Source organism: Lynx rufus, unplaced genomic scaffold (genome assembly GCF_022079265.1).
Source record: "Lynx rufus isolate CCGP_SWC_20201006 ecotype Redwood Valley unplaced genomic scaffold, mLynRuf1.p SCAF_7, whole genome shotgun sequence".
Classification (NCBI taxonomy): Eukaryota; Metazoa; Chordata; class Mammalia; order Carnivora; family Felidae; genus Lynx; species Lynx rufus.
In genome coordinates, this window is record NW_025814889.1 from 75,583,738 (window position 1) to 75,603,580 (window position 19,843).

Below are 19,843 nucleotides of genomic sequence, written 5' to 3' on the forward strand. Positions count from 1 at the left end.
ATAATTTGGCTACTATAAACATCAGGGTGCATGTACCCTTTGAATTAGTATTTTTGTATCCTTTGGTAAATACCTAGTAGTGCAATTTCTGGGTTGTAGAGTTCTACTTTAAATTTTCTAGAAACCTCAATGCTGTTTTCCAGAGTGGCTGCACCAGTTTGCATTATCACCAACGGTGCAAAAGGGTTGCCCTTTCTCTGCATCCTCACCAGCACCTGTTGTTTCCTGTGTTATTAATTTTGGCCATTCTTACAGGTGTGATGTGATATTTCATTGTAGTTTTGATTCATATTTCCCTGATGATGAGTAATGTTGAGCATCTTTTAATGCTTCTGGTAGCCATCTGTACATAAATGTGGTACTTTAAATTGGAGTTTTGGCATGCTGGATTGTCAAAGCAGGAACAGATATAAAAAACAAAAAACAAAAAACAAAAACAAAAACAAACCACCTGAACCAAAACCCTCCTTTTAAGATGAGGAAGCTGAAGCACAGAGGACAGAGATGACATGCCCAGGTTTGCACCATCAATAAGTAGCAGAAACAGACTTTAGGACTCAAATCTCCCTCAACCCATTGGTCACCCTTTTCAGATTCTTGGCACCCCTATCTTTGCTGTCCTTCACCCACCCCGCATCTCCACCAGTCAAAAATCCAACCCATACTTCAAAACCAGCTTAAATGCCACTTCTTTAATAAATCCTTTCTTGATCTCTTTTTCCACAGCACCCCCCCAATGTAAAGTATCTTTTTTTATGAATGTTCAGAGCACATTTCTAAACTCTCTCATGATGCTATGACATTATCCCTTGTATTATAATAATTTTTTTAATTTTTTTTACTTTTATTTATTTTTTGAAGGAGACAGAGCACAAGTTGGGGAGGGGAAGAGAGAGAAGGAGACACAGAATCCAAAGCAGGCTCCAGGCTCCGAGCTGTCAGCACAGAGCCTGACGCAGGGCTCGAACTCACCAGCCGTGAGATCATGACCTGACTTGAAGTCGGACGCTTAACCGACTGAGCCACCCAGGCGCTCTGCATTATAATTATTTATTAATTGTTTATCTTATCTTTCCTACTAGTCCTGAGGGAAGGGACCCTTTTGCCAATTTCTTACTCCTTCTATAGTTCCTTGAATATGCTAGTGATCAATGAGTTTCTTGAATCGAGTTGCAACAGAAAGTAACCTCCATCTTTCTAAGTTCAGTCTATTTCCTCTTCAGTAGAGATGGAAGGTGGCTATGACTTATAGCTTCAGTGTCCACCCACTCACACTACTTCCTCCTCCTCCCTCCAGGAAGAAAATACAGCCAGCCATTCAAAATCAGGCCCTTTATTCAAGACAGAGGTGGAATCCATTGTTGTAGTTAAAGTGCCATCAGGGGGCACTAAGCAAGGGTCAAAAGTCCAGTGTACCAGTCACACATTCCTGGAGAATCATTCTCAAGTGTCCAAAGGTGTCACTACAGAGTTCAGGGCTCAGAGACAAATCAGCTTCAAGGGGGTAGAAAGAAGCAAACTGAGGTAGCCTTAGGGGAGAGGCATTCCAGGAATGTACAGAGGGCAGAAACAGCAAAGACCGCAGGCACTCACAACATCTCACAGTGCCACTGTTCCAGTTTCTCAGAGCAGAGTGGTTTATGGGCCAACCTGATAATGGAAAAAGAGACGGGACAAGTTGGATGACTGGATCTTAGCCCAAACTTCCATCTAGCTTTATTCTCAAAAGGGTCAAGGTGGAAGAGTGTGGATGAAAATTAAAGAAGGACATTCCTAGCCAGATGGCAAGGGACACTGAGCCACCTAATGGGGTAGGGTTCACTTTTAAAACTCCAAAAAATTGTAGGACTGGAAAAGACATGCAGTGGAATCAAGGGCTTGCTTCGGGGTCTAGGACTAAAACAAGCTGAATTAGATGTCCACGTCCAGGTGAAGGGAGCCACAGGTCTCAGCCTTCTCTTTCTTATGCTTATTAGGAATATTGTTAAACAGGAGTGGTGTGAGGGAAGCTTAGAAAATCGGAAAACTGAATCTTCTCAATGACTTTTGTTTTGAAAACTACATTCTAAATTAAATGGTCAGGAGATAGAAAGAGAGGACAGTAGTGCTGGACTAAAGGAGTGAGAAAAAGGAGGAGAAGGGAAAAGTAAAAAATAGAATGGAGATTCACCAGTAGTCAATTCCTTCCTTATCCAGGATCTTCTTGGCACAAATCATGTCATCAGTAAGGTCATCATCCAGGAACTCTGGCAGGAGTTGCAAGGAGAGGAATGAGAGAGCTAAGTATTACCCAGAAAGATAATGTGTTTCCCTCTTCCCTGGATCTATTAGGTCTGGTTCTTCTCTGAACTGGAGGCTTATGCCTGTTGCCTTTCTATATGATAAAGTCAATACAATAATGTTCCCCATCCAAGATAAGGATTCCCTTCACTTTTCTTGAATGTGTCCGGAGGAACTGTCAACTTCATCAACTGACTTACTCTGAAAATGCAGGGTATTAGACTTCAAGAATCCCAGACAGCTCAGATCATCTACCTGTGAACTTCTGGGAACTGCCTGGGGATTTAGTGAACATGAAAATTCTGTCAATTCAAGCCCCACAGTTGAAGTGGAGTACAAGGCAGTGAAGCCAGAAGTATGCTTGACACCAAAAGTAAGATTATCCCAGAGGTAGCCTCCAGGAAAACAGAGGAACAGGATAAAAGAGGCTACTCACTGTCACAGGAGATGTCACAGATGTTCCTTGACTGAAGGATCTGGTTGTCCCTGCACCAAAATTTATTGTTGATCTGGAAGAGTCCATATTCTGTGCTGCCATTGTTATTCACTATGGTTTGTGTATCATAACCACTAGTATGAAATATGGTACAGATCCCTGAGGGAAAGATGAGAAAGAGGTATCACAGAGGTGACTATAAATTATGCATTTATAGCATAAATGAGGACCTGTATTACCAGACATAGAAAGGCTCTCTAGCTAATCTCCAAATATTGCAAAGCACAAAATATATTGATGAAATGAAAAGAGTTCCAAAAAGGACAGACAATAAGAGAAAGGGAAAATAGGGGCGTCTGGGTGGCTCAGTTAAGTGTCCGACTTCAGCTCAGGTCATGATCTCACAGTTCGTGGGCTCCAGCCCCACATCAAACTCTGTGCTGACAGCTCAGAGCCTGGAGCCTGCTTCAGATTCTGTGTCTCCCTCTCTCTCTACGCCCCTTCCATAGTCTGTGTCTCTCTGTCTCTCAAAAATGAATAAATGTTAAAAAAAAATTTTTTTTAAAAGAGAGAAAGGAAAAATACATGAATAAATGTAATAAAAAGAGTAAACAGATAAGCAGATAAGATAAAAGGATTATTAGATAATTGAATAAAAGTGGAGAGGAAAAGGTGGATGAAAGAGAGACACATATGAATTGAAGAATGGATGAAGCAAGGCATCAGGGAACTTACATTCAGACAAAGCAATGCCTCCATAGCCATCCATGTCTTTCAGCACCTGGGACAGCTCACATTTTGTAAATTGCTTCCCCTGGATAGCAGGGAACATGATGCCAATCAGGAGCAGAGAGAAAAAGGACATCATTTTGGCTGCCCCCAAGAACCTGAAATAGGGACACCAGACAGCTTCACCTCCTTTTATTTGTGGAGAAAGCCTCGGGGGCCCTGGCACCAAGCCCTACATCCAGGAAGAGGATGAAGAGAGACTGGTCATGCCAACACAGAAACACTGAACCTGCCAGCTTCCTTCCGTACTTTTACCCCATTTTTCCTTCTCCTCCCCTAATCTCTAGTCCATACCAGTTATTGTTTTCTGCCCAGAGAGAGTTCCAAGCATGATTCTGTTCCCATTTGGCTTTGTTAAGTACCTTTGTTTCCTGTAGATTTGGTTCTAGGAAGCAGGATGTCCCTAGCCTACTTCGGGAACAAAGGAGGCCTCAGGGGTAATATGAGTGAGGCAGTCAGAAAATAAACTAAGGGTCTTGGCAAAACCCCCTCCCCACTAGACACATACAGAATATAGAAAAGGAGTGTGTGTCATTACATGCCATAAGCCCAGGACCAGAGTTGGCACTTGTCCAGTCAACTCAGGCATGGAAAAAAGGAAGAGTCCCTTAACACGGTGGTTCACGGCTGGGGGCTCAGGAGTAGGGATGGACGATAGCAACATAGACTACAAGAATCTGATATAACTTGGATCCAGAGATTTCTATACTTCAGGAAAACAGAGTATGACAGTATCTAGCTCTCCTATGAGCTATTATCCAGGCTCTCCACCACCAACCACCACTACCACTAAACAGCCAGATGCCACATTGGTGTTAATTAAGACATTATGTAAATCCAAAACTAATAACTTGTAGCAGATTTGTTCATGGGTATAGAAACTTGTAGACAGCCTCAGAGTTGGCCACAGACGGTTAAAGAGAGAGTAACCCAAGTCAGTGTAAAGAGGACTTTGAGAACTTTAAGATTAGACTAAGATATATCTACAGCCTACAAAACAAGATTCTGGATCTGAGCTTTTTAAGGTCAATGCCCCTGAACAAGTAAAGTTGAGGGTACCAGTTCTGAATAATTCTTCCAACTTGCTGGCATCAAGCTTCAAATCATGTGCCAATAGCTATTAGCCTCCTTCGTGCCAGGGCTCATCCTCTTTATTCCAATCTCTCAACCTGATTTCTTATATTGAAGTGGGTATCTGTCCCAACCAACAGTTTTCTCTATATCATGGGTAACCAGTATATGAAGCTGCATGAGTGAAATGAGTGTAGAGGATCTTGGTGCCAAGAGAGATGAGCAGAAAGTCCTGATGGCAAAGAAATACATGTTCAGAAACACAATGAAAGGGCTGCTACAACATTTCTCCTCCATTCTACCCAGAGGCATTGGAGGGGTACATGAAGGACAGGAATAGGAATAGGAATTCTGTCACACTAAGCAAGTATGGTTGAGAATATGGCTGGGAGTAGAGGATGACCTTGAACCATCTGACAGATAAGGAAAGCTAGGTCTGCTTGCCTATAATTTGGTTGGTTGTATCTCTGCCCTTCCCTGAAGCAATAAAAAGCAGCATCCAGGTCTGCACAGCTAAGCGCAAAAAATAAATGTGCCTCGGGCAAGAGGAACCATTATTTCCCTAGAAATGTTTGTAAAATGGCATATCTGAGGATCATCTGGAAAAGAATATGGAAGATGTGTAATGGGAACAATTACAAACATTCAGAGAAAGACGCAGATTCTTGGAGATAGACCAAACAACAATGACCACAGCACTGAAAGAGGAAGAAAGACATCAGCACAGCTACCTTTCCAGACAGGTAGCGTGCTCTCTGTGCAGGCTGAGATCTGAATCAAGGCAGTGAAGAGACATTTACAACACATGGATTTTTTAGAAATATGCTAGGAAGCTATATTCATTTTCTCGGATGCTGTCATAAAAATCAGGTTTCTCAAATCAGCCCTATTTGAAGGACTTTTAGAGATTAAGGAATCAGAAGGGCCTGCTTCAAAACACATTTGGCAGTTGCCATCCAAAACTATAGTTTGTAGATAAGTGGTAATTTATAGAGAGAGCCAAGGACTACCATTTGGAGGAACATCCTAGATCCAGAATAACATTGATCATTACTTCTGGTTAGTATATTCACCTTGTTCTACTTCCTCCCATAATCCACATAAATTACTACTAAGTGGACAATGAAGCAAAATTTTGGACTTGACACATAAATTTCAGACAAATTCTTCATTGAATTATAGAGTTATTTAAAGCAAATAAAATTTGGGGGCACCTGGGTGGCTCAGTCAGTTAAGCATCTGACTTCAGCTCAGGTCATGATCTTGTGGTTCACAAGTTTGAGCCCTGCATGGAGCTCTGTGCTGACAGCTCAGAGCCTGGAGAGTCCTTCAGATTCTGTCTCCCTCTCTCTCTGCCCTCCCCCACTCGTGCTCTGTCTGTCTCTCAAAAATAAACAAACATTTTTAAAAAGCAGATAAAATTTGGAGAGTGAGTGATTTTGATTGGTGCTTTTCTTTTGGGGGTTGCTTGTGCAAAAGTCCTTACAAAGTCACTTAGCACTAGGGATTCACATCCTGTATCTGCACCAAAAGCGTGCTTGCAATTTACATTGGATTATTTTCAATTGTTGTACTTGTATTACTATCTCTATAACTGTTCTTGTGCATAAAAAAGCCAATGGTTCACTTTTGTGAACTGAGAATAGTATCAACAAAAAATGTAAATATACAAATGTAAATCATAACTCACAACTTATTTTAAAATATACTAACTAAAATGGATTTTACCTTTTTGATCAAATATTAGCTAAAACAAATTCATATGCAATACTAATACATAATAGAATTTTTATGCAAATCTTACCCAATTTTTCATTTTAAATGTCTATTTTTAAAAAAACATAAGAGCACCTAGCTGACTCAGTCAGAAGAACATGTGACTCTTGATCTCGGGATCATGAGTTCGAGCCCCACACTGGGTGTAGAGATTACTTAAATAAATAAAAACTTTAAAAAATAAAAATAAATGAGCACACATTTATATAATTTTACATCACACCTCTGATAAAATCTTACATCCTGTTTTTTGTTTAGGTGGTACTTTTTTCCTTTCTTTTTTGATTGGTTTCTCTCTCCTCCTCATTTCTTTCCTGCCATACACTGTCCCATTAACTCATATGAACAGTTTACCATATATCCACCCAAATTTTTATAAATTATCATATTTATATACATACATATTGTTTTGCTATTCATTTGAAAATTTTTAATCCATCTGAAATTCTATCTGGGTTCCCTCTTCTGTTCAACTTGTCATCTTTGTCTATTTTAACACAAATACCTAGTAGACTTAATTGATTTTATATATTTTGATATCTGATATGACAAGTCTTCTTTGTTATTTTTTATTAAGAAAATTAATCAAACTTTTTATTTTCAAAAAATGTTTTAAACTTACATAAAAGTTGTAAAAATACTGTAATAACTCACATATAGCCTTCGTGGAGATTCACCCACTGTCAACACTTTGCCACATTTGCATGTTCTCTCTCACTTTCTTTTTTTTTCTCTGGTTTTAGTAAGATATAATTAACATTTAAGCTTAAGGTGCACAACGTGGTGATTTGATCCGCATATATACTGTGAAGTGATTGTTGCAATAAGGTTAGTTAACATCTCCATCCCCTCACACGATGACCATTTGTGTGTATGCGTGTGTGTAGTGAGAACATTTAAGATTTACTTTCATAGCAAGCAGGCAAAAATCTCTTTGACATTGGCCACAGCAACTTCTTACTCAACACGTCTCTGGAGGCAAGCAAAACAAAAGCAAAAATGAACTATTGGGACCTCATCAAAATAAAAACTTCTGCACAGCAAAGAAAACAATCAACAACACTAAAAGGCAACCAACAGAGTGGGGGAAGATATTTGCAAATGACATATCAGATAAAGGGTTAGTATCCAAGATCTATAGAAAACTTATCAAACTCAACACCCAAAAAACAAATAATCCAGTGAAGAAATAGGCAGAAGACAAGAATAGACACTTTTCCAAAGAGAACATCCAGATGGTTAACAGACACATGAAAAAATGCTCAACATCACTCATCATCGGGGAAATACAAATCAAAACCACAATGAGATATCACCTCACACCTGTCAGAATGGCTAACATTAACTACTCAGGCAACAACAGATGTTGGCGAGGATGTGGAGAAAGAGGATCTCTTTTGCACTGCTGGTGGGAATGCAAACTGGTGCGGCCCCTCTGGAAAACAGTATAGAGGTTCCTCAAAAAATTAAAAATAGAACTACCCTATGACCCAGCAATTGCACTACTAGGTATTTATCCAAGGGATACAGGCATGCTGTTTTGAAGCCGCACATGCTCCCCAATGTTTATAGCAGCACTATCAACAATAGCCAAAGTATGGAAAGAGCCCAAATGTCCATCAACGGATGAATGGATAAAGAAGATGTGGTATATATATGCAATGGAGTATTATTCAGCAATATAAAAGAATTAAATCTTGCCATTTGCAACTATGTGGGTGGAACTAGAGGGTATTGTGCTAAGTGAAATTAGTCAGAGAAAGACAAATATCATATGACTTCACTCATATGAGGACTTTAAGATACAAAACAGGTGAACATAAGGAAAGGGAAGCAAAAATAATGTAAAAACAGGGAGGGGACAAAACATAAGAGACTCTTAAATGTAGAGAACAAACAGAGGGTTGCTGGAGGAGTTGTGGGATGGGGGATGAGCTAAATGGGTAAGGGGCTTAAGGAATCTACTCCTGAAATCATTGTTGCACCATGTGCTAATTAGCTTGGATGTAAATTATAAAAATACATACATACATAAATACATAAATAAATAAAAGATAAATAAACATTAAACAAATATTGACTTTCATAGCAACCTTCAAGTATATAATACAGTATTGTTAACTACAGTCACCATGCTGTACCTTAGATTTCCCAGAACTTATTCATCTTATAATTGGAAGTCTGTACCCTTTGATCAACATCTCCCCATTTCCCCAACCCCCCAGCCCCTGGCAACCACCATTCTACTCTTTGTTTCTATGAGTTTGATGTTTTGAGGTTCCACATAAGAGTGAGATTTTACAGTATTTGTCTTTCTTTGACTTATTTCATTTAGTATAATGCCCCTCAAGATCCATCCATGTTGTTGCAAATGGCAGGATTTCTTTGTGTTTTAAGGCTGCATAATATTCCATTGTGTGTGTGTGTGTGTGTGTGTGTGTGTGTGTATGTAATGTTCTCTAGTCCTTTTTAGATAATCCATTGTTAGTGTATTATATACCTAATAATTTTTAGAAAGTAATTTTTTATGATGTTAAATCTTTAATCTCAAAACATATGTATTTTTCTTTCATTCAGATTTTATTTTACTTACTTCATTAAGATTTTATAGTGTTCTTTATACATATTCAGTGCCTTTTTAATTAAACTTATTCCTAAATATGTGACACTTTTTGTTGTTAATGTGAATGAGATATTTCCCCCTTTCCATTTCTGGGTATTTATAAATACGACAAAGAACAAGTACTTTTTTGTAAATATATCTTCTACAAAGCCATCTCACCAAAATACATTATAAATTCTAGTATTTTTTTTGACTAATTTTGGGGGATTCTAAGTATATAATCATAACTCCAAAAGTGATAAGCTCTCTTTTCGTTCTTTGGCTTTTAGCAAAAGGAAACTATGAGGAAGCTGTCTGCCTCTGTCATGGCTCATGGCAGAAAATAATTAACAATTACAATAATACTAATGTTCTCCCCTGAGAATATAAAGCCATTGGCGTGTTCCCACTCAGGTCTGAGGTTCAGGTTTACATATCCACAACCAGGCAAGGATGGACCATAATGGATAATATGGTACATAGACATGATTCCTTCCACCCTTTACAGGATGAAAGCACTCATTCCCCCAGCTGCAAGGGGGGTTATCTGCAGACAGCATTTAGCTGAAACCCTCTTAGAGCAAGAGGGCCCCTTTGCCTCAGCAGGGGATAACACTGCCTGGACACCTCAACTCCACAACTTCCCATGAAATTGGCTAAGCACCTTGTTGTGACTGCAACACAGTTCAACTTGTCCCTCTGACCAAGCCTACTTCCTTCACCTTCCTACCTACCCACCCCTACCCCCCCACACACACACAGGTGTTGGTTCCAAAAGCAGTCTCCAATAAACTTCTTACACACCAATCTCCCTCTCACAGTCTGTTTCCTAGGGAACATGATGTGTAACAAAAATAATAATAACAGTTTGTGGGATTAGACATTCATAACTAAAATTATTGAAAATAATGTAAGTCAGGCAATACTCAGAATAAAAGTTTCCTAAGGTCTTATATAAGATGATGGTTATTATATTAATTAACTATATTAAAAGTTTATTGGTAAAATTTTCAGATCAACTTGTAAAAGAATAGAAATAGAATATACAAATTCCAAATCCATAAAAGAACAACATAGACTAAGAAAATAACATTAAATAAATAAATAAAACTGGGGCACCTGGGTGGCTCAGTCGGTTAGGCGTCCGACTTCGGCTCAGGTCATGATCTCACGGTCCGAGAGTTCGAGCCCCGCGTCAGGCTCTGTGCTGACAGCTCAGAGCCTGGAGCCTGCTTCGGATTCTGTGTCTCCCTCTCTCTCTGACCCTCCCCCGTTCATGCTCTGTCTCTCTCTGTCTCAAAAATAAATAAACATTAAAAAATTAATAAATAAATAAAACATAAATGAAATAGAACTAAAATATCATAATAGAATTAAACTAAAAAACAGTAACTGAAAGATATATGGAAAATGCCCCAAATATTTTGAAAGTAAAGAACACACTTCTAAATAACCAACTGGCCAAAGCAGAAATCTTAAGGGAAATTAAGAAATATTTTGAACTGAATAAATATTAAAATGTAACATATTAAAATTTGTGGGATGCAGCTAAAGCAGTGCTTAGAAGGAAATTTATAGCATTAAATATTTATACTGGAAAGGAAGAAAAGTATCAAGTCAGTAATCTAAGTTTCCTTCGATTACATTAGCCCTTTAAAAAGAATTTTGGAAATGCCCATCCAGTCAGTCTTACATGGCAGTGTTATGAAGAATGAAAACCAAGTACTAACATGTAATTTCCTCATCCATGTCAACCTTTACTCTGTTGCCCATGGAAAGGGGGCAGAGTCCAAATAAGAGAAATAGCCTGGCAATTCCTGGCCAGGGCCATCAGAGAAGTCAATCTGGAACTTTCAAGATGGAAATAGTGGAAAACAGCACCTTCACTTGAGGAATAACTTCCAAAAACATGGTTCTAAAGGAATGTAAGATGAAACTCCCACTTTGCAACTGTATTCAAGAAGACACTAATCCTTGAGGGTGGATGGAATGTACAGGTGAATGCTTTCATTACAAAGAACCAAACTGTGATGAATGTATGTCAGAATCAGAATGATAGGCCAGTCTGGAAACAAGAGCAACCTCCAGGGTTTCCCAGCAATCACTGGGAAATCTGTACCAGGGCTTTCAAATTGGGTGAGAAGTAGATGGGTAAGAAGGCGAGATCAAAACCCAAGAGATTTCAAAAGATGAGCAATATGTAATAACAGGTTAGTATTCAGGCAGTTGGAAACAGGACAGGACATATAAAGGTCAGGAATCCTGTGGCATTCACCCTTCAAAACGGCTGGATCAGAGAGCACCTGTGGAAACAGTAACATGGTTTCTTTTCTTTCTTTTTTTTTTTTTTAATGCTTATTTATTTTTGAGAGACAGAGAGAAAGAATGTGAGCAGGGTATGGGCAGAGAGAGAGAGACACACACACACAGAATCCAAAGCAGGCTCCAGGCTCTGAGCTGTCAGCACACAGCCTGACGCGGGGCTCGAACCCATGAACAGTGAGATCATAACCTGAGCTGAAGCTGGACGCATAATCAACTGAGCCACCCAGACACCCCTATGGGTTTCTATTTCTAAAGGAGCTTTTATCACTTCTGAGCTGACAACAGTGGGAGCTCTCACAATTCAACCTTTCCTCTGCTCAGGATGACTTTACCATAGATTTTCTTTGTTGATGGAAAATTTACATACAACTAAAAGTACCTATTTTAAGTGTACAGTTTGACAAGTTTTGATAAATATATATACTCATGTAACACCACACTCAAGATTTAGAACATTTCCATCACTCCAAAAAGTTCCTTCATATCCCTGAGCAGTCAATCATATCCCTGATACCAGGTAAGCTTTGATCCATAACTATAAATGAGTTTTGCCCGTTCTAGAAATTCATGTTAATGGAATCCTGTTTCATGCCTGACTTCCTTCACTCAGTATTTTTTTGTATTTATCAACGCTACTGTATGTAAACATGGTTTATTTCTTTTTATTACTTAGTAGCTTTCCATTGTATGAATATACCACAATATATTTATTTGTTCACTTCCTGGTGGATATTTGAGTTATTACTCAAGATCTGCTTTTGTCCGCAGTAGACAGCGTCTCTGATGGGATAGAAAGTTGTGGTACTGGAGTTCCATCTAGTGTCTATTTGTGGTACTGCAGACTCTGGTGTCTGACCAAGCCATGTTTTCAACAGCCCCCAGCCTGACAGCCTACTGCTATCAGTGCTTAGATTCAGGCAAGACAGAAACCAGTCCCTTAGCAGCAGCACCACCACCACCCCCCGTCCCGCAAAAAAAAAAAAAAAAAAAAAAAAATCAGCACATTGGATATACATTCAACTGCTTTCCCTCCCAAGGGATAAGTCAGGAATTGAGGGTTTCCTCCCAATCAGACCATGCCATGGCATGCCATGCTATGCCATGCTGAGAAGGGCTCTGGTGAGTGAATGAATGCCAAGAATTTTCCTGCTGGGGCTTCAATGTGTTTGGCTGGGATGCAGGAATTACTCTCTATTATCTATTCTCCCTCTCCCTCCTCTCCACCTCTTTTATATGTGTGTGTGTGTATACATATATACACACATACATATATATATACACGTATACATACACACACACACATATATATATGTATGTGTATATATATATATATATATATATACAGAAAATAGCCTTCACAACTCAAGCCAAAAATACATTTATTTCCTGTTTACCCATGTTTGGGGTCTGTTGGTCTCAAAAGGTTAGACATTAACAGTTTGTACCCACATTCAGGAATTCACTTGAATGACACAAGCCTTGGAATTTCACAAAACCACAAATGGCTGATCGCTACAAACACCCACCTTTCTTCCTTGAATATAAGAAATGAGCAGTAGAAGATACATTTCTTCATAACCATTTGGAAAGCAGGGTGGTGCCATTGTACCCAGACTCAAGGCAGCTCTGTCTCTGGCTAGAATGGAAGCTGCAAGCTAGTCTCATGGAGTCATAGGAGAGTTGGGCAGGATATTTTACCCACTCACTGAACATGGAAGTAGCAGGGTCTCCTGTCTCATTGGGTCTGCCATGTTTTAATGAAGTAAAGCACTGGACTTTTCCTGTTTATGTTGTTTCAGATTTGTCATTTTGTTGAGTGGCAAAGAAGGCAGCCGTTTAGTAGCTGAAACAGAAGAGAGAACCAGAACTCCCAACATCTAACAGGAAGATCCTCATCCAGGAATCTCTTACCTGGTTTCTGGCTTTCTCACAAAGGCAACTCGTTCATGTATCATTGTTAAATCCCTGTCTCCATGGAGGAAGGAGGGTCTAGGTTTCCTATTCTGCAATATTGCTGGTATCCTTTATTGCCTCATTTTTCTCTGCCTAGTTTCCTGCTTCTTTGAACTTATTCTAATTGTTTTACTGGGTGCCAGACATTATGGATTTTCTGTTGTTCATTGTCTCAATTTTTTTTTTGTCTTTCTTTAAAGAGTTTTGGCTTGCTATTGGTAGACAATTAAGATATTTAGGTTCAAAAACAAACAAACAAAAATCAGAAACAGATTCATAAATACAGAGAGCAAACTGGTGGCTGCCAGGCATGGGGGGAATGGACAAAATGGGTGAAGGGGAGGGGGAGATAGAGGCTTCCAGTTATGGAATGAATTCTAAACCCTTTGCCATACTCTAAATTCTAGTTCACATCCCCCTCACTCCATGAACTCCCCTTACTTCTTTCTCTGTTCTCAATACACTATGTAGCTCTTCTGTGGCAGATGTCACATTCCATATTTCACCACATTTACATGCAGGAAGAAAGACCCTATTCTTGACTATCCAACAATGCCTACCACGTTGTGGTAGTTCAAAATATATATTTGTTGAATAAATGATATGTCCCAAAATATATTGTCTTCTTATCAGTGGAAATATATAAGAAAAGGAGAAATGGCCCTCCTGCCTAGTGAAATATTGAAATATGGTCTAGGATCCCTCCCAACTCAAAACTTCAATGAAAAAATGGTTAGGCAAAATTGTGCCACATCTATACGATGAATATTACATGACTATTTTTTAAATTTTTTTATGTTTATTTATTTTTGAGAGAGAGAGAGGGAGGCAGAAGATCTGAAGCAGGCTCTGCACTGACAGCAGAGAGTCTGATGTGGAGCTCGAACTCACAAACCACGAGATCATGACCTGAGCTGAAGTCAGACACTCAACTGACTGGGCCACCCAGGTGCCCCTTACATGACAATTTTACATGGAGAGATATATTCAATGCTTACAATGCATTAGGTGAAATATCAGATTAAAGTTATATGTATGATAATAACTATCATTTTGTAGAACATGCATAGAATCACTAGAAGGAAATATATTTTTAAATAATGGAGTTCTTTTCATGTGTATGTGCTCTTCACATGCTTTTACTGCCATGATCCAAAATCAGTCTTGAAAGACAGCTGGACTGGCTTACCTTCAGGAAGTATGATGCAGGATGATCAGCTATTCCAAAAGCCAAACTGTATCTTTATTAAATATCCTCCAACATTTTATTGGACTAACTAAAGCCTTATTGAGAATACCAGTTCATATAGTTATCTGCAAGCACATTTTGCAACAAGTTTATCCTGCAGGGTTCACCAGGAAGTTTCACTGCTCACAGTGAGGTATTTTAAGAGTGCTTTATTGAGATTTTGTTTGTTAATGACTGGGGCCACTTTTTGACAACATTCACTTTTTATTTTTTCCAGGATGAAATGTGGACAATCAACAGGAGCCAAATTAGGGTACATTTTATGTATGTCTGTACATCTATGTGTTCCACAATACTTCAAATCAGAAGTTAGCAAGCAACTGAAGATAGTTTTTATGAACCAGCTTAATCATATTTCCAGGCCAACCCATCACAGTTTTCTTCTTTTTCTTAATATCTTCCATTTATTCCTCTCCTCAGTTATCCAAAGGCACAGCTGTGAAATGCCAGCATTGAATTCTGGCTCCTCCATTTACTAACTGTGTGATGCTGGGCAACATACATGACGTCTCTGTGCTGTAGTTGCCTGATATATGTAAACTGTAGATAATGATAATAATTGACTCCCATGATTCTTATGAGGCTTCAGTGAGATAATTTTGTAAAAGTCTGATCAGAGCATCTAGCACATACAGACTATTCAGTAAATTGTCTCCGAGTATCATTACTTTGCTCTCTGGTCCTACCACATCCTCCTCCCTATATTCTCTCCATTCATTATTGATGCTTATATCAGTGAGATGGGAGGAAAGATACAAGAATCTTGTCCTGGGGTGCCTGGCTGGCTCAGTCAGAAGAGCATGAGACTCTTGATCTCGGGGTCATGAGTTCAAGCCCCATGTTAGGTGTATTGATTAAATAAATAAATAAATAAATAAACTTAAGAGAGAGAGAGAGAATCCTGTCCTGTGAAGATGAATTTTTCCCCAGGCAAGATTTCCGCATTCTGGAGGGCTGGTTCTGGATGAAGGAGCTATCTGACCAGGGTAATATGAATTCATTATCAAGGCATGGGAAATCAAAAGTAGTAAATAGATAACTCTACTCACCAATTTTTGTTTTGTTCATTGCTTTATACCTAGCATCTAGAACAGTGCCTGACAAGTTGTAAATAATTGGTAATTATTTCTTGAATTAATTAATGTTATGACATATTAAAAAAATTTTTTTAATTTATATCCAAGTTAATTAGCACATGGTGCAACAATGATTTCAGGAGTAGATTCCTTAAGCCCCTTACCCATTTAGCTCATCCCCCATCCCACAACTCCTCCAGCAACCCTCTGTTTGTTCTTTACATTTAAGAGTCTCTTATGTTTTGTCCCCTCCCTGTTTTTATATTATTTGTGCTTCCCTTTGCTTATGTTCACCTGTTTTGTATCTTAAAGTCCTCATATGAGTGAAGTCATATGATATTTGTCTTTCTCTGACTGAGTAATTTCACTTAGCATAATACCCTCTAGTTCCATCCGTGGCAAATGGCAAGATTTCATTCTTCTATATTGCTGAATAATACTCCGTTGCATACATATACCACATCTTCTTTATCCATTCATCCATCGATGGATATTTGGGCTCTTTCCATATGTTGGTTATTGTTGATAGTGCTGCTATAAACATTGGGATGCATGTGCACCTTCAAAACAGCATACCTGTATCCTAGTAGTGCAATTGCTGGGTTGTAGGGTAGTTCTATTTTTAATTTTTTGAGGAACCTCTATACTGTTTTCCAGAGGGGCCACACCAGTTTGCATTCCCATCAGCAGTGCAAAAGAGATCCTCTTTCTCCACATCCTCATCAACATCTGTTGTTGCCTGAGTTGTTAATGTTAGCCATTCTGACAGGTGTGAGGTGGTATCTCATTGTGGTTTTGATTTGTATTTCCCTGATGATGAGTGATGTTGAGAATGTTTTCATGTGTCAGTTAGCCATCTGGATGTCTTCTTTGGAGAAGTGTCTATTCATGTCTTTTGCCCATTTCTTCACTGGATTATTTGTTTTTGGGGTGTTGAGTTTGGTAAGTTCTCTATAGATTTTGGATACTAACCCTTTATCTGATATGTCGTTTGCAGATACCTTCTCCCATTCCATTGGTTGCCTTTTAGTTTTGTTGATTGTTTTCTTTGCTGTGCAGAAGCTTTTTATTTTGATGAGGTCCCAATTGTTCGTTTTTGCTTTTGTTTCCCTTGCCTCCGGAGACGTGTTGAGTAAGAAGTTGCTGTGGCCAAGGTCAAAGAGGTTTTTGCCTGCTTTGTCCTTGAAGATTTTGATGGCTTCCTGTCTTACATTTAGGTCTTTCATCCATTTTGAGTTTATTTTTGTGTATGGTGTGAGAAAGTGGTCCAGATTCATTCTTCTGCATGTCACTGTCCAGTTTTCCCAGCACCACTTGCTGAAGAGACAATCTTTATTCCATTGGATATTCTTTCCTGCTTTATCAAAGATTAGTTGGCCACACATTTGGCCTACTCTGTTCCATTGAACTGAGTGTCCGTTTTTGTGCCAGTACTGTCTTGATGATTACAGCTTTGGAATACATATCTTTTTTTTTCAATGTTTATTTATTTTTGAGAGAGAGAGAGAAACAGAGCCCAAGCAGGGGAGGGGCAGAGAGAGAGGGAGACACAGAATCCAAAGCAGACTCTGGACTCTGACCTGTCAGTACAAAGCTCGATGCAGGGCTCAAACTCACAGAACCATGAGATCATGACCTGAGCCAAAGTCAGCTGCTTAACCGACTGAGCCACCCAGGTGCCCTGGAATACATCTTCAAGTCCAGGATTGTGATGCCTCCTGTTTGGTTTTCTTTTTCAAAATTGCTTTGGCTATTCAGGTCTTTTCTGGTTCCATACAAATTTTATGATTGTTTGTTCTAACTCTGTGAAGAATGCTGGTGTTACTTTGATAGGGATTGCATTGAATATGTAGATTGCTTTGGGTAGTATTGACATTTTTTTTTAATTTTTTTTTCAACGTTTATTTTATTTGTGGGACAGAGAGAGACAGAGCATGAACGGGGGAGGGGCAGAGAGAGAGGGAGACACAGAATCGGAAACAGGCTCCAGGCTCTGAGCCATCAGCCCAGAGCCTGACGCGGGGCTCGAACTCACGGACCGCGAGATCGTGACTTGGCTGAAGTCGGACGCTTAACCGACTGCGCCACCCAGGCGCCCCAGTATTGACATTTTAACAATATTTGTTGTTCCTATCCAGGAGCATGGAATATTTTTCCTTTTGTGTGTGTGTGTCTTCTTCAATTTCTTTCATAAGCTTTCTATAGTTTTCAGTGTATAGATTTTTCACCTCTTTGGTTAGAGTTATTCCTAGGTATTTTATGGCTTATGGTGCAATTGTAAGTAGGAGCAATTCCTTAATTTCTCTTTCTGTTGCTTCATTATTGGTACATAAGAATGCAACCGATTTCTGTGCATTGATTTTATATCCTGCGACTTTGCTGAATTCATGGATCAGTTCTAGCAGTTTTTTGATGTAATCTTTTGGGTTTTCTATATAGAGTATCATGTCATCTGCAAAGAGTGAAAATTTGACCTCCTCCTGGCCGATTTGGATGCCTTTTATTTCTTTGTGTTGTCTGATTGCTGAGGCTAAGACTTCCAATACTATGTTGAATAACAGTGGTGAGAGTGGACATCCTTGTCTTGTTCCTGACCTTAGGGGGAAAGTTCTGTTTTTCCCCAGTGAGGAGGATATTAGTGGTAGGTCTTTCATATATGGCTTTTATGATCTCGAGGTCTGCTCCTTCTATCCCTACTTTCTTGAGGGTTTTTATCAAGAAAGGATGCTGCATTTTGTCAAATGCTTTCTCTGCATCTATTGAGAGGATCATGTGGTTCTTGTCCTTTCTTTTATTGATATGATGAATCATATTGGTTGTTTTGAGGATATTGAACCAGCCCTGCATCCCAGTTATAAATCCCACTTGGTTGTGGTGAATAATATTTTTAATGCATTGTTGGATTCAGTCATCTAGTATCTTGTTGATGATTTTTGCATCCATGTTCATCAGGGAAATTGGTCTATAGTTCTCCTTTTTAGTGGGATCTTTTCTGGTGTTGGAATCAAGGTAATGCTGGCTTCATAGAAAGAATTTGGACATTTTCCTTCCATTTCTATTTTTTGAATAGAGCTTCAAGAGAATAGGTGTTAACTCTTCCTTAAATATTTGGTAGAATTCCCCTGGAGAGTCATCTGGCCCTGGACTCTTGGTTTTGGGGAGATTTTTGATTACTAATTCGATTTCTTTACTGTTCATGGGTCTGTTCAAATTTTCTATTTATTCCTGTTTCAATTTTGGTAGTTCATATGTTTCTAGGAATTTGTCCATTTCTTCCAGATTGCCCATTTTATTGGCATATAATTGCTTGTAATATTCTCTTATGATTGTTTGTATTTCTGCTGTGTTGGTTGTGATCTCTCCTCTTTCGTTCTTGATTTTACTTATTTGGGTTCTTTCCTTTTTCTTTTTGATCAAACTGGCTAGGAGTTTATCAATTTTGTTAATTCTTTCAAAGAACCAGCTTCTGGTTTCATTGATCTGTTCTACCGTGTGTTTTTGTTTGTTTGTTTTGTTTTTTGTTTGCTTTTGGTTTTGATAGCATTGATTTCTGTCCTGATCATTATTATTTCTTGCCTTCTTCTGGATTTGGGTTTTATTTGCTGTTCTTTTTCCAGCTCTTTAAGGTGTAAGGTTAGGTTGTGTATCTGTGACCTTTCTTCCTTCTTTAGGAAGGCCTGGATTGCTATATACTTCCCTCTTAGGACCCCCTTTGCTGCATCCCAGAGGTTTTGGGCTGTGGTGTTATCATTTTCATTGGCTTCTATGTACTTTTTAATCTTCTCTTTAACTTCTTGGTTAACCCATTCATTCTTTAGTAGAATAGTCTTTAGTCTCCAAGTATTTGTTATCTTTCCAAATTTTTTCTCGTGGTTGATTTCAAGTTTCATAGCGTTGTGGTCTGAAAATATGCATGGTATGATCTCGATCTTTTTGTACTTGGTGAGGACTGATTTGTGTCCCAGTATGTGATCTATTCTAGAGAATGTTCCATGTGCACTGGAGAAGAATGTGTATTCTGCTGCTCTAGGATGTTCTTCTGAATGTATCTATTAAGTCCATCTGGTCCAGTGTGTCATTCAAAGACATTTTTTCCTTATTGATTTTCTATTTAGATGATCTGTCCATTGCTATAAGTGGGGTGTTGAAGTCCCCTACTATTATGACATTATTATCAATGAGTTTCTTTATGTTTGTGATTAATTGATTTATATATTTGGGTGCTGCCACATTTGGAGCATAAATGTTTACAATTTTTAGGTCTTCTTGGTAGATAGACCCCTTAA

General features: G+C 38.8%; 1 protein-coding gene across 1 annotated transcript; it reads right to left on the reverse strand.

Moving 5' to 3' along the window:
- Positions 1-1,334: 1,334 nt before the first annotated feature.
- On the reverse strand, positions 1,335-3,584 carry LALBA (lactalbumin alpha). Its single transcript, XM_047067297.1, has 4 exons — positions 3,452-3,584; positions 2,717-2,875; positions 2,171-2,246; positions 1,335-1,650 (listed from the first exon to the last, which is right to left on the reverse strand). Exons 1-4 carry the CDS (start codon positions 3,582-3,584, stop codon positions 1,590-1,592), a joined length of 429 nt encoding a protein of 142 aa, XP_046923253.1. The 3' UTR covers positions 1,335-1,589.
- Positions 3,585-19,843: the final 16,259 nt, after the last annotated feature.

Excerpts from the sequence above, each read along its gene's own strand:
- LALBA (XM_047067297.1), bottom strand. The coding sequence starts at position 3,584 with ATGATGTCCTTTTTCTCTCTGCTCCTGATTGGCATCATGTTCCCTGCT. Across the intron at positions 2,876-3,451 it reads AGGCATTGCTTTGTCTGAAT|GGATCTGTACCATATTTCAT; the intron begins GTAAGTTCCCTG and ends TCTTTCCCTCAG. Across the intron at positions 1,651-2,170 it reads AAGGAAGGAATTGACTACTG|GTTGGCCCATAAACCACTCT; the intron begins GTGAATCTCCAT and ends TTCCATTATCAG.